The 21,961-nt window shown below is 46.2% G+C and overlaps 1 protein-coding gene across 2 annotated transcripts in view; it reads right to left on the reverse strand.

Annotated features, from left to right (window-relative positions):
- LOC144798339 (palmitoyltransferase ZDHHC3-like) overlaps window positions 1–21,961 on the reverse strand; it is an 88,049-nt gene that overhangs the window by 44,292 nt on the left and 21,796 nt on the right. For both annotated transcript variants that reach the window (XM_078669173.1, XM_078669172.1), the window contains exon 2: window positions 4,999–5,087. In XM_078669173.1, the coding sequence (XP_078525299.1) occupies window positions 4,999–5,041 (43 nt within the window). In that variant the 5' untranslated portion in view covers window positions 5,042–5,087. The remainder of the gene's footprint in view (window positions 1–4,998; window positions 5,088–21,961) is intronic.

Consider the following 21,961-nt stretch of genomic DNA (forward strand, 5'->3'; position numbering starts at 1 on the left):
ATTGATAAACAACCTTCCAGACTTGACGTCCAAACTGAAACAGAACTGGTCCATAGATGTGGGCACCTTAGATGAGTCCGAGTGGCAGGAGGCCCTCTCATCTCCCCGAGAAACAGCAATACCCTCCAGGTTAAAACTGGTCCAGCTTAAAATATTACATCGTACATACTACACCAGAACGACATTGTACAAGATAGGGAAGGCAACACATAAATACTGTCTACGAAACTGTGGGGAGGAGGGGACATTCTTTCATATTATTTGGACTGTAGGTACATGGGTTTGTATTGGACAGCGGTAATGCGTACAATTTCCCAAACTATAGATGTTTCCTTATTGCCGGAGCCCCGACGCTGTTTGCTGAACGTATGGGAGCCCAATGATTTAAATCACCGGCAGCAGGACTGGGTAATGTTGGGTATGTTGGTGGCAAAACGTAATATCGCCATGTTATGGGGCTCAGAAGTGCTGCCTACACTCCGAAAATGGTGCAGGGATATGGATGAAGCGATAGTGGCGGAGAGAGCGGTGTTTGTCCACCGTGGGTGCCCTGGGAAGTGGCAGAAAATCTGGGGGACCTGGAATAAGTTTCGAGGTTATATTTGTCAGCCACCAAGCATTGAAGAAGATGAGATTACATCAGAGTGATGTAGATTGAGAATCTATAGATGATGATATTTTGAGGTGTCAATATGATTATTTTCCTATGTAACTCGCATACTGGACATGGTTACTTTGTGTTTGCAATATCCACGCTACATATTGTTGCAATTATGTGTATCGTTGCCCTGATTGTTCTCTTAATAAAAACATTTAATTTTTTTTTTTTTTTTAAATGAAATAGTATATGAACCCTCTCTCGGACTTTAGGATATGAGGCAGAACATTATATTTGCCTCTGATGAAAGGGCAGGGAGTTGTTATGTTGAAGGAAACAGATAGGAAAGATAAAGTATTGCATAGACATCATGAGCACGCAAGAAGCAAAATAAGAAAAGAGTCATTTTTATGGGGCTCCACTTTCACTGTTCAGATGGACTATAAGCAGGGCATTCGCTGGTTTCTTGCAATAGATCAGCTTGCCGGAGTATGTTAAGCTGGATGGAAGGTACCAAGGGCCTGATCTACTATGCATTTTAATGGTCGTAAATGCTCCAATTCAGCATTTGTGACTGTTAAAATGCCTTTTCTTTTGTACTAATCCCTTTTGAGAAAAAGGGAAAATTTTTCGGACTCTAAAATAGGATTAGGAATGGATATCAATTTAGTATGTTGTAGGGAGTGTTGTAGGAAGGCTTCTAAATACCTATTTGTATTGGTTCAATGTTTTGTGACCAAAATCTGGTAGCTAAATATGATTTCACTGACAACTCAAAGGAGGTGGTAATTCACTCCCAAAAGGGATGAGATCCCCTCGGAACATTTTCTCCTTACTATGATTCAGAATTTTTAGAACCAACCTATTAGTACATGGGTCTGCTTCTAAATATATGTACTAGTCACAATTTGCTAACAGAATTTTACAACCAGATATTTGTCTCGATCTTATTTTTCAAGCAGCATATCTGCCAGAGCCAAGAACCAAAGCAAACCATGAGACTGCCCGTTCCACCTGCCAGAAAGAGGGGACGTTGAATACAGATTCCAAAGTCATGTGGATGAGAGTGTCAGTGTTGGAGAGAACACTGGGAAAACTGGATGCTGTGGATTAAGTGCTGAGAAGTGTAATGAAAAAAAACGATAGTGAGATTGCGCAATACAGGGAAGGGTTAAGGAGACAGAGTGTTCTACAATATGAAGGATGAAATGAACATTAGGGAAGAAAGCTGTTGAGCCATGGCATGAAGGATACCTTCAGAAGGAGGGAGGGGAATTACAGATAATATAATGCATGAAGTTGACTTGTTTATATGTCTCAGTACAGCTAGGCTAAGAATGAAGTACTGCAGGCCAATGATGGCCGTGTTAATAGAAGATCTGGAATTCAGTGTGCTGTCATTGAAAAAAGCGACTGAGGACAGAGGCTGCCTATCTTCCGCTGCACTGCCAGCTATGAACTGGACCAAGTTAAGATTGGACAATGTACGTCTCTTTCAATTGGTGCTTCCAGCAGTAAAGTAGCGATTAATTTTCTCAAGCATCAGTCCACAAGACATCGGGTTCCAAAGAACACTGTACCAGAGAATGGTGTCCCAATCGGTTCAGAGCAATAAAGACATTTTTGAAAGTTTGTAAGTGGCACATTACAGAATAGCATTCTATGCAGCTCAGTCAAACTGACAACTAGATCGGATGAACTCTATGGTAAAGTTGTGAACATAAATGTTGTTGGCAGCGAGAACTTCAGCAACAGTAGTGTGGGAGATACGGTGGGTACATTTCATGAACACTAAGGCTCTGGGAGGTGTATCACCTTTTGAAAAACTGAAAGGCAGGTTCTATATTATGGCTGTTCGGGTTAAAAAGTGGGGACAGAGTAAGTGAACGCAGCACTTAGGGCTGAAGCTTTTGGAAGGTGTCTGGCTAACTAGAGGAAGAGTATGATGAGAAGATTTATGCAAAAATATGCAGGTGGAAATCTGGAGCGTGGATTGGATAAAACAAATTCAAACTTTGTGCAGACAGGACATCCGCGCTATTCCGAGCCTTTTAAAACTAAAAAGAAGGTCACGAAGAGTAGTGTTGTCTCAAAAATGGAGTGGAAGGTTATTACACATGGTTGTGGAAAACTGACATTGTGAATGAACGCAATTGTAATGGGCTGGTGCAGAGGAAGGAAAAAGACTATGGAGAGGTGAAGAGAACATCATGGAGTGAGAAATCCGACCGTGTCAAGAATTAACCTGATTGGGTGAGGGTCTATACCGTTGCCATGGTTAATTCCTCATTAAACTTCCCTTTGGTGAATGCTACAACTCTTAACCTTCTGTGCATGGTTTTGCAATATACCAAAAGATTAAACAGGTTAGTTCTTGTGTATTATTATGTATATAGTTTGCCTGTAAGTTTTTTTGCCTAACGTTGCAATGTATAGTATTTAATTTAATTTCCGTGCCTATGCTGTCGGTGTATAGCAGAATTACCATTAAGAATAATGGGGTCACCCGGTTTCCCTCGGAACCTGGGTATGGATATATTAAGCTATTATTGGTTCCGTTGGGTAAGTGCTGAAAATTACTTTTTTAGAACCTAGATATTCCTTTACAAGCAAGTCATTCATTTCACTTTTTGTCACTTCAGTTACTTATTGAATTGTTTTTGTATTGCTACTGTGTTTTTGTGGTTTATGTCTGACATCAGGTATCAATTGATTTCGTAAAGACTTTTATGTGATAGATAAAAAATTCTATGAGAAAAAAATCGTATCTTTTTGGTAAATTGTTGAAGGTGTGCTGTATCTAGTTTTGTTAATCATGATGAATGTATACATTTGATGTATATTGTGCTTTTAAAGTAATATCTAGGTTGTAAAAAGTATTTTTCAGCGCTTACCCAACGGAACCAATTGTTGCTTTATATATAGGAGAATTACGTCATTATCAGAATGTTAAGTTTTGAATTTGGAGATTCTTTGTCAGTTACATGGATTGCTGCAAAGCTGGGACGTTCAATGCACTTTTTTTTTTTAAAAACGTTTTTTTTTTTAATCAGAGTTTTGGAGTTAGGAAACACAAGAGCTTGTAATACGTTTACGAACATACAGCCGTTGAAAGAGTCATGGATAGCACAGCAGCCTGAAATTACTTCTATTAATTCCTCGAAGCGGGTTAAAAAAGTGTCCGCCCACAAAGACAGAAACACAGGTCGTGTTATGTTTGTCCTATGAGACATAGGTCCTGTGTGGTGGTGATTTAACGCGAAAGCAATCTAAAGTAGAGTACATGAACAAGCTAGACATCCTTCTACAATAAGTAGACTTCAAGGCGCCATCAACAGAGGTTTTTTCTTGTAAAAGTTTAGAAAACAGAGAAAATCACCTGCCAGCCCTACAGACTGTGGGGAGAGGAGCTATGCTGAAAGTAGATGCTTAGAAGATGGAAACTGGTTTATTATACCTGCAGAATCCCATCAGCGGAAGATCACCAGTGGAGCCTTTTATTATACTTACCCGTTGCATGCGTCGGACGGCCGGGGACCACCCGATTTGCACACGAGTGGAATTAACCCTCACCAACGGGGAATTCCAGCCCCGCCCAAAGGGTTAATATCAGTTTCAAAGGGTACATTCAGAGAAGTGGCCACTTATGAAGAGGAAAGATTACAATATGGTATGTTGAAGACCAGCTCCACGGAGTTAGGAATTTGAGGGTCGCTGGACTTTAAAGTATACTTTCTAGGTCTATACCAGTCAAAAAAAGACTATGCATTCTAGACCATATGATAAGGATGGGAAAGGCAAATTATATGAATATTACTGTTACAATATACTGTGTGGCATCTAGGCCAAACCTCCTAGAGAGAGAAAATATAAGAAGGGGAATCTTGGAAATATTCTAAGAAAAGCAAGGCTCCAAAATTGAGCAACTTCAAGTCCAAGTTTGATGTTTTGGACATTGTTTTTAGCTATTTCCCATCATCAGTCTAGTTCTGCAAAGGATGCATTCGTAAACATGCATACGCAAATGCATAGACAAGAAACAGCAAACATGAATATGTGTATATGCAAAATCACAGAGAGGTTATAGAAAGAGCCTGATTGGGAGCCGGCCACGCCCTGCACTACCATTTATCAGGGGCGAAAGCATAGATAATCAATCAGACATCATGCACATCAATGCCTACATTTATAGAGAGCAAAAACATAAAGGAGTCGATTTGAGCTGGAGTGGTTGTGGACTTTGTCCACTGAACAACTGCCAGGGTGGTATAAACTAATCCGTAACAACGGATTTCCATCGATTGATCCTTCGGGATCTTTATTTGACTCATTAGCTAGTGTCTATTTGACAGCTTTGTGGTCACACACAGATACAAAAAATAAAATAAAATGTTACTTACCCGGGTCAGTGAAAACCGCCCTCAGGTGGCTGACCAGGATCATTAAAGTAATGATATGGATGACAGTTGTATGGATAGGAAACAATACACTGGAAAAAAATAAAAAAATGTCAGAAACAAAGAAAGAATGAAAACAACTGCATAGATAGCTCGTTTAAACGTCGGAGTTATATGCATTATCAGAAACTGAAAACAACTCGGGTGGTTATAGGTCTTGCCGCATAACATGAAAATCAGGAATGCTGATCAATGTTCAAAGCAGCTTTGCCTCCTAGTGTGGTATGTTATATCGGATAACAGTATTCAATGTACGTCCGTCCATACTGGAAAGTTCACGGCCTATAGATATCCTTAAAACCTGGCAACAGTGGAGCCTTCTATACCTATGTACAAAACCTTAAAACAGGACATTGCAACTCCAGAATCTAGCCAGCTTTCACACAGAAAGGGTACAACTACCTTGAAGGCCATAGTTATTTCATTAGAGGGCACTAGCTGTTGGCAGAATAATGAGGTTCATACTACCAACACATAGCACATCGTGGGTGCACGTAACAGAAATTACCAGGGCCGCTGGAATCATGCGAGGGAGCAGGCGTGACGGTTTTCGCCCAATTACAGATTTGACAAATAATCCATCATTTGGTGCATTATATGCAGATTTAAAGAAAAAAAATATTTCTAACTCAAACGCTCAAAAGTTACTAAAAATGCAGTGACGTGTTGTGGCGCAGTGGAAGGCAATTTGCAAAGCTGGAATGGACACCTTTCTATTGCTTATTGCAATATTTAGATGTTTAACTGGTATTAATGAGGTGCAACTAATGCCCAGACAGTGTTACCAAGTTTAAAAAATGACGAAATAATGAAGTAATAATATTACAAAATATGCTGCGTTATGCTGCATAATTTGCCTGGATAATTTACTCAATCCTGTCGCATGATTTGGTCCTCTCATAATCCTATGGCCCCGACTACTTTGTTGAGGGTGAAACATCTGAATTTTCTGCTTCACCAACTTGCATTCATGGAACTATGGTGCCACCATGTGTTTATTTTAGGTATTGCAAGCAAGCCACACGTGTTGGTATTGCCATTAATTGTTTTTATTTGCCAAAGTTCTTAGTGACTTAAATAAAAGTTATTTAAAGGAAGCCAAAATGCTAGATACGATGCTAAAGTGGAGCATTTGTATTTCTATATTTGGAAGATGCCACTATACATAGATTAAATGTAGTAAATAGAAGCTCTATTGTAAAAATAGCGTTCTGTAATAATTCGTACCTAGTGGTTCACATTAATCCAAATATTTGCTGTTGCTCCCCCAATTAATCAGCCAAAGTGGAGCTCCTATTTGTGGCCCAGTGTTGCAGATGCTACTGACTTCTCAACACTGGAGCAGTGCAGTTGACTGCCAGACCAAGTTCAGGAGGCCACGGGGCAAGCAGGGTGCATTGATTGCCACTGGTGTCCTGTGGTCCGTCCAAATACAGCTCTGCAAACTGGGCCAAATACAACCCTTTCCGCAATTGACTCTCATAGTAGCCAAGGTGAGCAGTCACTGGGTTTTCTGGGATATGTTGCGAGGTACCCAACCTCAACAATAAACCAACAGACAGGAAGCAAGAAACACAGATCTTTACGTTGCTGATTTGCATCTTTTATAGCAGATCACATGTGATGATGTGAGCACAGTGTAGTAATAGGAGTTGAGATTGGCAGTCACTATCATAATTTTAACATTTTTCGTTATTTGTGCTGTTGACGTAAAGATCTGTGTTTCTTGCTTAGATACAGACCTTTAATGAAGACGCGTTTCTTTCAGTTCCAGAACATTTTTTGGCAGAGAGGGATTTGTTACGAGGTAGCAATTATCTAGGGTAAATGCAGTGGTCTGAGGGATTGTGTGACAGGGGTGTTTATTTAAGGAAACCTGATTCACAGCTTGCAGTGCATATGGCTTGATAAAGCATTTCGTTCCTTCCCCAGAGCCTGCCATCCACCAATTACAATGCTCATCGGAAAATCCGTTGCTATAAGCAGAAGCACAGTGCTGTGCAGTCTAGCTGAGAAATGTTGCTTTGGACACAATAAGATCTCACATTGCTAAAGTAGACGACGTGGACTACTTCAACCATGTCCTCACATTCAATAATTGTTGCTGACAGCCCTTCTGGTCTTGACGTCCTCTAGGGCCATTCTGATTCCATCTGTGAAGTCCAACACAAGAACACTGCCAACGTCCACTGCAGTCCAGAAAATAAGTACTTTCAAGCTGAGAATAAAAAGCTTTGAGAACTTCTATTTTTTATGTATGGGGAGACAATAGGTGTGGTGACTCCGCATTAAGTCCTCTTCTCCTTGTGTGCGAGTACCAAAGGCAAGATAGCGCTTCATATTGAAAGGTGGGATTTGCGATACGGCTATTGATTCAACATCATTCACAAATATGGAAAGGGTAAAAATCTAGACTGTTCACCACTCTTCCTCTTGGCTAACTTTATTTATTTACAACAGCACCGCAAGAGATGGGAGCAGCCAAAGAGGTGGCAATGCCTGCTGGAATACATAGAAACAAATACTGTGAAAAATACTAGGAGAATAAAGGTGTTTGAGTACCTATTGAGTGATGAAGGAAATATAGAAACAGAGAGGACAATGCCCCCAACGAAGAAACTAAACAGGAGAGATTACATCTCCAGAAATGAAGGACATTTGGTGTTATACTCCAATGAAATTCAGATTCGGATCAGAGTTCTAATGCTTGACGAAACTCGGGCATCAGCTCAATGGATTAGGAATCTTGGGTTTCAGTTCAAGTGACTACCTACATATTCCTGTTCTACAGGTTATGACTCAACACCCCGAAGAATCACTTCAAAAAAGTCTCAGTGGATGCAGAGTGAAGAGAAGAAACAGGCAGCAACGACAGAGGAAAAGCCAGAGAAAAAGAGGCACAGAACCTGCTTTGCCGGGGTGTTCTCTTGGGGAAGTCTTCTTGTTAAGGACGCTTTGCTAGCTGTTTTCTATCCTCCCTTCCAGCCTTGCCAGTACATATCAAACTGGCTGCTGTAACCTTGCTAACTTTACTGACAGGCAGTGTTCTGGTTGTATGAGGCTGCCGTGGTCCTGATCGCCTGCCATCAACATACACACCCAGCTCAGGTATGCACAGAGTGAGTGAGAGAGTGTACCTGTGTGCAATTAAATTGAAGAATAAGATGAGAGCTGTATCACCAAGTGTCAAAGGCGAAACGATTGTGTCGGAATAAGAAATGTGGCGAAATTAATTCACTGCAGGTTCAACATTTTTATGCTACTGTTTCCCCCTGTTCAACACTTTCTGGGACAGAACAACTCCTTTTACCACATCATTCACATCAATGGTCATGGTACACTTAGCATGATGCGACCAAGATGGGAAGGCAGGAGCTTTAAAGATAGCTTGTTTTATAGATTTGAACGCCCTTTTGTGTACCTTTAATTAGTCAAATTTGATTTTTTCCAAGTGGACCCGTCATCATAGAGAAGCCAACCTCAAACCTTTTAAAATATTCACAGAGCCCAGAAATGGTCTTAATTGTATATATTTTTTTCAGGGCACCCATTTGCCTAATTGGTTTTTACATGTTCTCTTTTGGCTCAGTCCCTTTTGATGAAATCCTGTGACCTTAACGTTCAACAGTTGCAGCTAGTGGCCTAATGCACCTTGAAGTAGCCCCCTGCAAAGTACATGCAGGGGCCCCCGACGCTCCGGATCCAGTTCGAAACTCTCAGGCTTAGGACCTTCCAGTGGCAGAGGAGGGCCCCCACACACCACGGGTGCTGCAAGGGCTTTTGTTACACCCCTAAAGGCTCGGGCCACCACTAACCACATGCTCTTCAGAAAACAGATCAAAACCTGGTTGCTCTCCTCTATCTAACTTACTCTCACCGGCCGCGCTGCTGCATTTCCTGTCATGTCCATAAGCGCTGGGACGCCCCGTTGTTGGGGTAGCCATGCGCTATATAAATAAAATTAACATAACATAACATAACACCACTGGTTGTAGCCAAGCCAAAGAATGTGCACTTTTCTCAAAGAACAGTCATTGTCTTACCCAGCAAAATAGACAAACCGCCTTCCAATCTTCAATTGAGTTTTTCCATTATTGAATCAAAAACCAATACATCATCCTGGAAGGTGCTCACTCATTGCATGTTACCAAATATAGACTCACAGGTCACACCCCTAAATCTACTTCCTCACTCACAACTCACCTTTCCTTCACCTCAGCCAGTATCAAACTCGGCATTCCTGGCAGCCCAAGGGTCCACACCACTACAGCTCGTGCTCAAAATAGGATCCATTCACCAACAACATACTTAACAGCCCAGCTCAGAACTCCAGCTCAGTCCAAAATATCATCACTAATCACTTCCCCTACCTACCAACTCCTCCAGCCATCATCCCACATACAAACCACACTCTTTTCCCCTCCCAGAGAGCCAAGCGAGCTGTTCATGGTACCAACTCCCACCATCCAACATCCGCTCGTGCCAAGACGCTGATGACACAAGTTCAAAGGGGCCCATTCTACTCTTACACCAGCCCCATTTTTACCAACAATCTACTAAGACATCTCAAATCTCACTCCCACCGACTTTCACTCTATGACTCTGGACAACCCTAACCCATTCAATATGAAGCAAAACACCCACACTCCCTCGTCATTAAATCAAATGTCCATGACCAAGCTAAATGAGAGACTTACACGCATTGAAAACCGACTAGAGGATGTATTACAGGGTCTCAACAATATCACAATAAACCTAAACATTTTCAGGATCCTGCCTATCATCCCTCCCTACATGCAACAGCAGACAACTCCTAATACAAGCCAAGATACAGCCACACTGCTGGATCACAAAGCCTTTCAACAACAAAGCACAGAGGCTTAAAGAACGAGTTGTGTAATGTCTCTGAGCGAGGCAAGGCACCTAGCCAAATCCTACAAACTGGTATCTAATAGAACTAACCCCTCCTTTAAGATCCAGGTTATCACTGGTTTAGAGAAAAACACCACACCAACAAGAATGACTAGACCACCAGCACACCTCATCAATATCCCCTTGGACGGGTTACCCTGCGCTGGTTCACATCCTTCCCTCAAAACCATTCTCAACCAATAAAATAAGCAATCAGACTTCTGATACAACGGCAATAACCTGGGGTGTCCCCCAATGCTCTGTCCTCTCGCCCACTCTGTTCAATGTCTACATGGAACCCCTCACCATCATCCTCAACCAGGCAAACATCTCCTTCTATCTATATGCAGATGACATCCAGCTCTACATGGAAATCTCCTCACTAGACAACTGACACTGGTTAAATGACACCTTCAAAGATGTCCAACACTGGCTAACTCAACCACCTAAAACTCAACCAAGTTCAGACAGAAATTCTCATCCTTTCAAAGACAGATCAGTCCCCTCGGATGGTAGAATGGTTAAACGCCATAGAGGCTCTCAACTGCAATCTAACCCCAGCTGGCTCCACCAAATCTCTAGGATTCACACTGGACCCCAAACTGATAAAAAAAAGACCACACAAAGAATAGTGTGAAGACTGCCTTCTACAAGCTGAAACTTCTCCACAAAATCAAACCATACCTACCAACGAACAATCTCAAATCTGCCACAAAAGCGCTGGTGTTGTCTACTACGGGAACTCAGTCATCACAGGTTTGGCCAAATCCTACCTTGCACCCCATAGAACAAATCTAAAAGCAACAGCCAGAATAGACACAGGAATCAAACATTATGACCACATCTCCCCTGACAAAAACCGAATTAGCTCCAGATTGAAGGTCGCTGCAGCTTCAGAGCTGCCTGCCTTACTCACCAAGCTCCTCACACTGGGAAACCTGCTTACCTTGCCACAAAACTCAAAAAGGTGGAAGGTGCTCAAAACTTTTCTGGCACTCTATGTCCAGGAGTTCTCCACCTAAGCGAAAATGTGACTAAGGCGGAACATTCCCACGGTGATACTGGCAACAGACAGCAAAGAAATGTCTCATTGGGTAGTGCTCCTTCCTAACTCAGGTGCTTTCCAGGGTTAACATCAGTCTGAAAATGCAGATGTATGCAGATGTATATGAGCAAGACATGCAGTTGCTGCGGACAGCAGTGGCTGATGGAGAAAAAAAGCCTTACTTAACGCTTCCAGGGGAACTAGACAAAGATGCCCCTGGTCACTTCACCTCTATTGCCCTTCTAATTGAACTGGTAGTGCAGAGGATAAGCCACACTCAGGAAGTGGAAGGAATGTTTTTTGGTAGAATGTTCCTCAAGATACACCTTTTTTATGCACGACATATTACTGACATTCAACACAGAGAAATCTGTGCCCAGAGGGGTCACCATTTTGCAAAGATCTGGAAAGATGTCAGGTTTTTAGTTGAACTTTGAGATGGCCATAATGATTGTGGAAGACCAAAAATCAGAAACAATGTAGAGACAAGAGGCATTATCTGCCTATAAATGAGTCAGAGATAGAATCTGGTACCCTGGTATGTATTTCAAGCTAATAACCTATGGCCTATATAAAGAAAATTATCCCACTCTACTTGGAGACATTACACTGACCAGTAAAAATGGAAACTGTGTTTAACCCACGCCTGTGTACTAATGTGTTACTTAAAATGAATATCCTCCAAAACATTCCTGGTGGCTGTACCACTGTAGTGTAGTTCCTATATTCCTGATAGGCTCTGCATATTGGAATATTATACACTATAGATTTGACATAGGACTGAGGTCAGTATGTCTCCATCGAGTACTTTAAACTTAATTGTGTGTGTGTGTGCCAGCTAACTCAGTGGTCACTAGAAACGTTCTCGAATGAACAAGAAGGGATTAGTTTCTGACAATAGCATAAACATGACAACTTTGTTTCCCTTAGAGTCGGAACAATATCTTCAGAGTCGTGGAAACAATAGATTACAGTTTCACTCAGTCAATCGTGCATGCTTCGTTTCTACAGAGTTGCATAGAAATAGATAGACGGGGCGTTTCAATAAAAAGGGTTTATTGATTAGTCTTATTTCTCATGCAAGAGATATTAACTGCTACAGTGGTAAGACAGAATGAGAAGTATAATGCGTACAGCGTGAACAGGAATATAAAATAGTACTGTAACAGCATGGTCTATAGCTATGACATATATAAAAATGCATACATAAATAACACAGGCTAAAATACTCAACTGGTGCTTCTAAAATAATTCTACCCCAGTGTACCTAACCTAAGTCTAGTACGAGGGAAGAAGTAGGTGCTGTTTAGCTATAGTTTAGTTTAGATGTGCCAAGAATTGCCAAAGGTTTCTCTAGGCTCTAATCAGCTCCATACCTTTAGAATGAGAGAGGTTGGTATCTCTTTCCCGGGACTCGATCTCTAAACACTGGAGCTGGATTCTCGGCGAGGAGGATGACAGCGTCTGATCAGTGTGTCAGTTAGGGAGTGGACTTCCTTCGTGACTTGCTGTGGCGAGCCATACGAGCAGGTAGGTAGCCGAAACGCACCGAACTGTGCCTTGCCATAGCAAGTGAAGGTATATTTATATCTTAAAGGTGTTTAGGAATGCCAGTATTGACGTAAAAGTCGGGCATAAGAACGTCATGAAAGAACCCCGAAAGAATAGATGTTCATGCATAATAAATGAGTTCTTGGAGAAATCAATAACCAAGCAAGGGGAAGTCCTAAAGGCTTAAGAGTCTGGTTTTTCAAGAACTTGTAGTGACATAGATGAACGGATGTAAGTAGCCATGCCTGTATTTGGGTAGCAAGGACTATGCCTAAATAAGGGCTGGAGTTCTATGCCTAAATAAGGGCAATGAAGAATTGTACCTATATAAGGGCATGAAATGGGAAATTCATACAGAATCTAAATCGATACACACCATCACAAACTGTGGCCCACTACAGAAGGCCTGGGATACATTTTTCAAGAACAGTAGGATACCAACACTACCAAAACCATTGATGAGGAGTATCAAAAGAGAGGGGGCGCTTGAACTCTCAGACACTAGGGAATTACACTGTGGCCAAACTGTGGATCGTGAGAGAAACAAAGAAGTATTGGACTCCTTGGGAGTTGGTCCAATTAGATGAACCACTGTGGGATCTGCTTTGGATCCCCCAAACACCATAGCCCGGTATCAGGTAGTAGGGCATGTTTCCCTAAATTATAAGGCAATAAGGTTTAAAAAAAAAATAAAGGGAATCGCATCATTCCTGTCACCATATGTGCCGCTACTACACAATTCAGATTTCACACCACCACACATGGGGGAACAGTATGCTAAGTCGAAAACAGGGGACTATAGGATGCTAAAAACACATGGTCAGCTAGCAGAAAATGAAATATTGTATTTGAAACCTGCAAGAGGGAATTTTGGGAAGTCACAGGGAAGGACAAAGACATTTCCAACTTAGGCAATGAGCCGTTTCACATGAGAATAGGGAGGCAGCTACAAGAGAAGTGACACTTAAAAAAAATGTTATTTACAATTTAACAGATGGGTCAATCACTAAATTACACGCATTTCTTATATAGGGCAGGAAACAAGGAAAATGCCCATAATGACCGAAAGGGCAAAAATGGAGAGAGTAAAGGATTGGAAGATGAAGGAAGTAAGCTATGGCATGACAATATGGACAATACAAATTTTTAGGTGAGAGAAACCTGGTATGAGATTATGTATAACTGGATTATGGCCACTCAAAAAATTGAATACATGTTCCCCTCGGGCAGAAGGATGGAAGGAGTTGCATTGCACTTGTACAAAGCTAAAAATATGCTTGAAAGAGATGTGATGCCTTATGAAAAAGATGTTCGGATTCCAGATACCCAATGACTAGAAGGTGAAATTCTCCGGAGTGTGCCCGGCCTCTCTGGAAGGTCTGACCAAATCTGACTGGATTTCTACATCCCATATTGTACTAGCAGCCAAACACTAGGTAGCACTAAATTGGAAAAAGACCAGACTTCCTGATATTCTCAACTGGTCTAGAAGACTGTAGCCCGTATTAGCAATGGAACTGCTGACACATGCTTTGAGAATTAGAGACAGAGATTTAATTCTATCTGGAAACCCATCATTTATCACCTACCAAATGACACATTTGGCATGACGTGCCCCAAAATGCAGAGGGCACAGTACGTATAATAGAAACCAAACACTTTCACAGGATTGGAGCCCAAAGAACTAAATGTACAGAGTGCTTGTGATTAGTCAACCTCCCTGCATACATTATAGGATAAGAAATGTAAGGCTCAATTAAACAAGCATTTACAATGCAATGGTCTCGGCATTGTTAAAGTTAGAGCTATTGGCGTTGCTCATGACATTTTTATTTATGTTTTTGTTTTTAAAACATAAATAAATGGCATTTTCATTTACAATGCCAATAGCTTAATCGCTCGCAAATGCGAGACCTATTGCATTTGCACTCACACACAGAGCCACCCACACAAAGCCACCCACACACACATACAGAGCCACCCACACAGAGCCATTCACATAGAGCCACACACACAGAGCCACCTACACACACACAAAGCCACCCACACACACACACACAAAGCCACCCACACACACATACAGAGCCACCCACACAGAGCCATTCACATAGAGCCACACACACAGAGCCACATACATACACACAGAGCCACTCACAGATAGAGCCACCTACAAAAAAAGCTACCCACACAGAGCCACACACACACACAGAGCCACACACACACAGAGCCACACACACAGACAGACAGAGCCACACACAGACAGACAGAGCCACACACAGACAGACAGAGCCACACACAGACAGACAGAGCCACACACAGACAGACAGAGCCACACACAGACAGACAGAGCCACACACACACACGCAGACAGAGCCACACACACACACGCAGACAGAGCGCCACACACACACGCAGACAGAGCGCCACACAGACAGACACAGAGCCACACACACAGACAGACACAGAGCCACACACACAGACAGACACAGAGCCACACACACAGACACAGAGCCACACACACCGAGCCACCTACACACACACAGAGCCACCCACAGATAGAGCCACCTACAAAACAAGCATTGAAAATGCAATAGGTCTCGCAATAGAATAGTTACACATTTTTCGTTTTGCAAATGGATGAGTGGTGTTGCGTGGATGAGTGGCGTTGCGTGGATGAGTGGCGTGTGTGAGTGGCGTTGCGTGTGTGAGTGGCGTTGCGTGTGTGAGTGGCGTTGCGTGTGTGAGTGGCGTTGCGTGTGTGAGTGGCGTTGCGTGTGTGAGTGGCGTTGCGTGTGTGAGTGGCGTTGCGTGGATAAGTGGGGTTGGAATGCAATAGGTCTCGCATTAGAAAAGTTCTAGTTATTGGTCTTGTAAATGACATAATTATTTATTTTTGCGTTGTTAAAATAGCTATATTGATGGCTTTGTCATTTACAAAGCCAATAGTTATAACATTTGCAAATGTGACACCTATAGCATTTGGAATGCAACATGTTTTGTATTTACGTGACTTATATGGCAGCTCGTCGTTATGCTACATCTCTAGATAGTTTTATCTTCCGCAAATGTGACACCTATTGTAACACAATATGTGTTGTGAGGGTGAGTGAGGGTGAAGGGTTGAGGGTGAGGTGTTGAGGGTGAGGGGTTGAGGGTGAGTGAGGGTGAGGGTGAGTGAGGGTGAGGGGGTGAGGGGTTGAGGGTGAGTGAGGGTGAGGCTGAGGTGTTGAGGGTGAGTGAGGGTGAGGAGTTGAGGGTGAGTGAGGGTGAGGGTGAGTGAGGGTGAGGGTGAGTGAGTGTGAGGGGTTGAGGGTGAGTGAGGGTGAGGGTGAGTGAGGGTGAGGGGTTGAGGGTGAGTGAGGGTGAGTGAGGGTGAGGCTGAGGGGTTGAGGGTAAGTGAGGGTGAGTGAGAGTGAGGGTGAGTGAGGTGTTGAGGGTGAACGGTTGAGGGTGAGTGAGGGTGAGGTGTTGAGGGTGAGTGAGGGTGAGGTGTTGAGGGTGAGTGAGGGTGAGGCGTTGAGGGTGAGTGAGGGTGAGGCGTTGAGGGTGAGTGTGGATGAGGGTGAGGGTGAGTGAGGGTGAGGCTGAGTGAGGGTGAGTGAGGGTGAGGGGTTGAGGCTGAGTGAGGGTGAGGGTGATTGAGGGTAAGGGGTTGAGGCTGAGTGAGGGTGAGGGGTTGAGGGTGAGTGAGGGTGAGGGGTTGAGGGTGAGTGAGGGTGAGGGTGAGTGTGGGTGAGTGAGGGTGAGGGTGAGTGAGGGTGAGTGAGGGTGAGTGAGGGTGAGTGTGAGTGAGGGTGAGTGAGTGTGAGTGAGGGTGAGTGAGGGTGAGGGGTTGAGGGTGGTTGAGGGGTTGAGGGTGAGTGAGGGTGAAGGGTTGAGGGTGAGAGGGTGAAGGTGAGGGTGAGTGAGGCTGAGGGTGAGTGAGGCTGAGGGTGAGGGGTTGAGGGTGAGTGAGGGTGAGGGTGATTGAGGGTGAGGGGTTGAGGGTGAGTGAGGGTGGGTGAGGGTCATTGAGGGCGAGTGAGGTTGAGGTTGAGGGGTTGAGGGTGAGTGAGGGTGAGTGAGGGTGAGTGAGGGTGGGTGAGGGTGAGTGAGGGTGAGTGAGGGTGAGGGTGAGTGAGGGTGATTGAGGGTGAGGGTGAGTGAGGGTGAGGGTGATTGAGGGCGAGTGAGGGTGAGGGTGAGGGGTTGAGGGTGAGTGAGGGTGAGGGTGATTGAGGGTGAGGGGTTGAGGGTGAGTGAGGGTGGGTGAGGGTCATTGAGGGCGAGTGAGGTTGAGGTTGAGGGGTTGAGGGTGAGTGAGGGTGACTGAGGGTGAGTGAGAGTGAGGGTGAGTGAGCGTGAGTGAGGGTGAGTGAGGGTGAGTGAGGGTGAGTGAGCGTGAGTGAGGGTGGGTGAGGGGTTGAGGGTGAGTGAGGGTGAGGGGTTGAGGCTGAGTGAGGGTGAGGGTGAGTGAGGGTGAGGGGTTGAGGCTGAGTGAGGGTGAGGGTGAGTGAGGGTAAGGGGTTGAGGGTGAGTGAGGGTGAGGGTGAGTGTGGGTGAGTGAGGGTGAGGGTGAGTGAGGGTGAGTGAGGGTGAGTGTGAGTGAGGGTGAGTGAGGGTGAGGGTGAGTGAGGGTGAGTGAGGGTGAGGTGTTGAGGGTGAGTGAGGGTGAGGTGTTGAGGGTGAGGTGTTGAGGGTGAGTGAGGGTGAGGGTGAGGGTGGGTGAGTGAGGGTGAGTGAGGGTGAATGTGTGAGGGTGAGTGAGGGTGAGTGAGGGTGAGTGAGGGTGAGTGAGGGTGAGTGAGGGTGAGTGAGGGTGAGTGAGGGTGAGTGAGGGTGAGTGAGGGTGAGTGAGGGTGAGTGAGGGTGAGTGAGGGTGAGTGAGGGTGAGTGAGGGTGAGTGAGGGTGAGTGAGGGTGAGTGAGGGTGAGTGAGGGTGAGGGGTTGAGGGTGAGTGAGGGTGAAGGGTTGAAGGGTGAGAGGGTGAAGGTGAGGGTGAGTGAGGCTGAGGGTGAGGGGTTGAGGGTGAGTGAGGGTGAGGGTGATTGAGGGTGAGGGGTTGAGGGTGAGTGAGGGTGAGGGTGGGTGAGGGTCATTGAGGGCGAGTGAGGTTGAGGTTGAGGGTGAGTGAGAGTGAGGGTGAGTGAGGTGTTGAGGGTGAGGGGTTGAGGGTGAGTGAGGGGGAGGCTGAGGGGATGAGGGTGAGTGAGGGTGAGGGGTTGAGGGAGGGTGAGGCTGAGTGAGGGTGAGGGTGGGTGAGGGTGAGTGAGGGTGAGTGAGGGTGGGTGAGTGAGGGTGAGTGAGGGTGAGTGAGGGTGAGTGAGGGTTAGGGTGAGGGGTTGAGGGTGAGTGAGGGTGAGGGCGATTGAGGGTGAGGGGTTGAGGGTGAGTGAGGGTGAGGGTGATTGAGGGTGAGGGGTTGAGGGTGAGTGAGGGTGAGGGTGAGTGAGGGTGAGGGGTTGAGGGTGAGTGAGGGTGAGTGAGGGTGAGGGTGAGTGAGGGTGAGTGAGGGTGAGGGTGAGGGTGAGTGAGGGTGATTGAGGGTGAGGGTGAGTGAGGGTGAGGGTGAGTGAGGGCGAGTGAGGGTGAGGGTGAGGGGTTGAGGGTGAGTGAGGGTGACTGAGGGTGACTGAGGGTGAGTGAGGGTGAGTGAGGGTGAGTGAGGGTGGGGGTGAGTGAGGGTGAGTGAGTGAGGGTGAGTGAGGGTGAGGTGTTGAGGGTGGTTGAGGGGTTGAGGCTGAGTGAGGGTGAGGGGTTGAGGGTGAGTGATGGTGAGGGTGAGTGAGGGTGAGTGAGGGTGGGTGAGGGAGGGTGAGTGAGGGTGAGGGTGAGTGAGGGTGGGTGAGGGTGAGTGAGGGTGGGTGAGGGTGAGTGAGGGTGAGTGATGGTGAGGGTGAGTGAGGGTGAGTGAGGGTGGGTGAGGGTGAGTGAGGGTGAGTGAGGGTGAGGGTGAGTGAGGGTGAGTGAGGGTGAGGGTGATTGAGGGTGAGTGAGGGTGAGGGTGAGTGAGGGTGAGGGTGAGTGAGGGTGAGTGAGGGTGAGGGTGAGTGAGTGAGGGTGAGTGAGGGTGAGTGAGGGTGAGGGGTTGAGGGTGAGTGAGGGTGGGTGAGGGTGAGTGAGGGTGAGTGAGGGTGAGTGAGGGTGAGGGTGAGTGAGGGTGGGTGAGGGTGAGTGAGGGTGAGTGATGGTGAGGGTGAGTGAGGGTGAGTGAGGGTGAGTGAGGGTGAGTGAGGGTGAGTGAGGGTGAGTGAGGGTGAGTGAGGGTGAGTGAGGGTGAGTGAGGGTGAGGGTGATTGAGGGTGAGTGAGGGTGAGGGTGGGTGAGTGAGGGTGAGGGTGAGTGAGGGTGAGTGAGGGTGAGTGAGGGTGAGTGAGGGTGAGTGAGGGTGAGTGAGGGTGAGTGAGGGTGAGGGTGAGTGAGGGTGATTGAGGGTGAGTGAGGGTGAGGGTGAGTGAGGGTGAGTGAGGGCAAGGGTGAGTGAGGGAGGGTGTGATGCAAAAGCACAACATCTGAATCCCTGAGCTTGTGTTTGAATAGAAGATTGGAATACATTCTGAATGGCGTGCACTGTTAAAGCTTACCAACGGCCGGTGCCATGCTCTGCTAATAAGAATTAAGCTGCAAAAGCGCCTCACTCATGAGCCTGCACACTTCATTTCAAAGCAATATAAAGATGACTTGTTCCCGAGAATGTTTTATGGCTGCCTCGTTGTCGCTCTTGTACTCATCCGACCTTATTAATGTGTCTGGTATTAACAAAATAATTTTCTTTTTGCCGATCTTGCTTTATTGCTTTCCAAATTTAGAAAAAAAAAGAAACGATAACGAGCTGGCAAACAGGCTAACACACTCGTCAAGCCAAGTTGTTTTTATTGCTCATCACAAAGGAATCAAAATGCGCTCCGAGCACTTTCAATGCAGGTTTCCGTGATTGCCCGAGACAGCGTTTGCCCAACAATGTCACAGAGGTCAGCCGAGAAATAAAATATGATATGCTTTTTTCAAGAAAGCACAACATCTGAATGCAGTGTCCGCGGTGTAAGAAGAGCCCTGGGGGAGGGAGCGAAAGGGATGCACTTGCAGAACAAAGGCAGACCTTCTGCTAATTGACTGAAAAATTAGCACGGCCCCCTGTGGGAAGCACGCAGGCCAGCAGCAGATGGAGACACTTCGGACACTGTTGCAAGCCAGGCTCCCCACAACCTGCTGTGAAGCTGCCCGCAATTAAGGGTCACAACACTTTCTTGTTTAACAGAACACAAGCAAGATGAGAAAAATAACAAGCATTGACCGCCAGTACCACTCATTTTTAGCCAGCAGCCCTTTTGTCATCAGACTTTCACCTTGATCAGGAAAGAGGAAATCATTAAATAGAACAAGGGAGGAGAGAAGGAAAGGTGACAGAGAACTGCTGGAGGAGCAAAGAGGAGAAAAGAAATGCACACGGCGGGCAGGGGAGGGGGCGGAGCGGGGAGAGCGGCATGTGGGTGTGAAGAAGCCGGGGCCTTTGAAGTGAAGCTAAGCTTCACTTCAAAAGGTGTCGGAGGAATGCGGCTGAGGGAACAGACGGCGATTGCGGCTGAGGGAACTGATGTCCACGCGCTTTTAAGCTCAATGCACATGCGCATTGAGCTTAAAAGTCACGGGCACTGCAAGGAATCGCCACGATTCCTTGCAAGTTAGTTAAAGAGTGGTTAAGCCGCAATAGTCTCGCAAGCTCGATGCGCATGCGCATCGACAGGCGAGACCTAAAAAGCTACCCACACAGAGCCACACACACACACCACACACACACACACACAGACAGAGCCACAGACAGAGCCACACACAGACAGACAGAGCCACACACAGACAGACAGAGCCACACACAGACAGACAGAGCCACACACACAGACACACAGACAGACAGAGCCACACACACAGACACACAGACAGACAGAGCCACACACAGACAGACAGAGCCACACACACAGACACACAGACACAGAGCCACACACACACACACAGACGCAGAGCCACACACACACACACAGACGCAGAGCCCAACACACACACGCAGAGCCCAACACACACACGCAGAGCCCAACACACACACGCAGAGCCCAACACACACACGCAGAGCCCAACACACACACGCAGAGCCCAACACACACACGCAGAGCCCAACACACACACGCAGAGCCCAACACACACACGCAGAGCCCAACACACACACGCAGAGCCCAACACACACACGCAGAGCCCAACACACACACACAGAGCCCAACACACACACACAGAGCCCAACACACACACTCAGAGCCCAACACACACACTCAGAGCCCAACACACACACTCAGAGCCCAACACACACACACAGAGCCCAACACACACACACAGAGCCCAACACACACACACAGAGCCCAACACACACACACACAGAGCCCAACACACACACACACAGAGCCCAACACACACACACACAGAGCCCAACACACACACACAGAGCCCAACACACACACACAGAGCCCAACACACACACACAGAGCCCAACACACACACACACAGAGCCCAACACACACACACACACACACAGAGCCACACACACACACACAGAGAGAGAGCCACACACAGAGCCACACACACACACACACACACACAGAGCCACACACACACACACACAGCCACACAGAGCCACACACACAGAGCCACACACACAGAGCCACACACACACACAGAGCCACACACACACACAGAGCCACACACACACACAGAGACACACACACACAGAGACACACACACACAGAGCCACACACACACAGAGCCACACACACACACACAGAGCCACACACACACACACAGAGCCCAACACACACACACACAGAGCCCAACACACACACACACAGAGCCCAACACACACACACACAGAGCCCAACACACACACACACAGAGCCCAACACACACACACAGAGCCCAACACACACACACAGAGCCCAACACACACACACAGAGCCCAACACACACACACACACACAGAGCCCAACACACACACACACACAGAGCCCAACACACACACACACAGAGCCCAACACACACACACACAGAGCCCAACACACACACACACACAGAGCCACACACACACACACACACACAGAGCCACACACACACACACAGAGCCACACACACACACACACACACACAGAGCCACACACACAGAGCCACAAACACACACAGAGCCACACACAGGGAACAGAGGGCAGAAAAACAACGAAGGAACTGAGGGCAGAATCACAATGAGGGAACAGAGGGCAGAAAAACAATCACGAGGGAACAGAGGCAAGAAAAGCGACCACTCAACAAGGGGGCATCGGGTGCAGGGAGAGCTTACCTGCGTTATCCAAGCTATGGGCCGGGGGTCACATAAGTTCCTCCTCCTCA

This window comes from Lissotriton helveticus, chromosome 12 (genome assembly GCF_964261635.1).
Source record: "Lissotriton helveticus chromosome 12, aLisHel1.1, whole genome shotgun sequence".
In the NCBI taxonomy this organism is placed as follows: domain Eukaryota; kingdom Metazoa; phylum Chordata; class Amphibia; order Caudata; family Salamandridae; genus Lissotriton; species Lissotriton helveticus.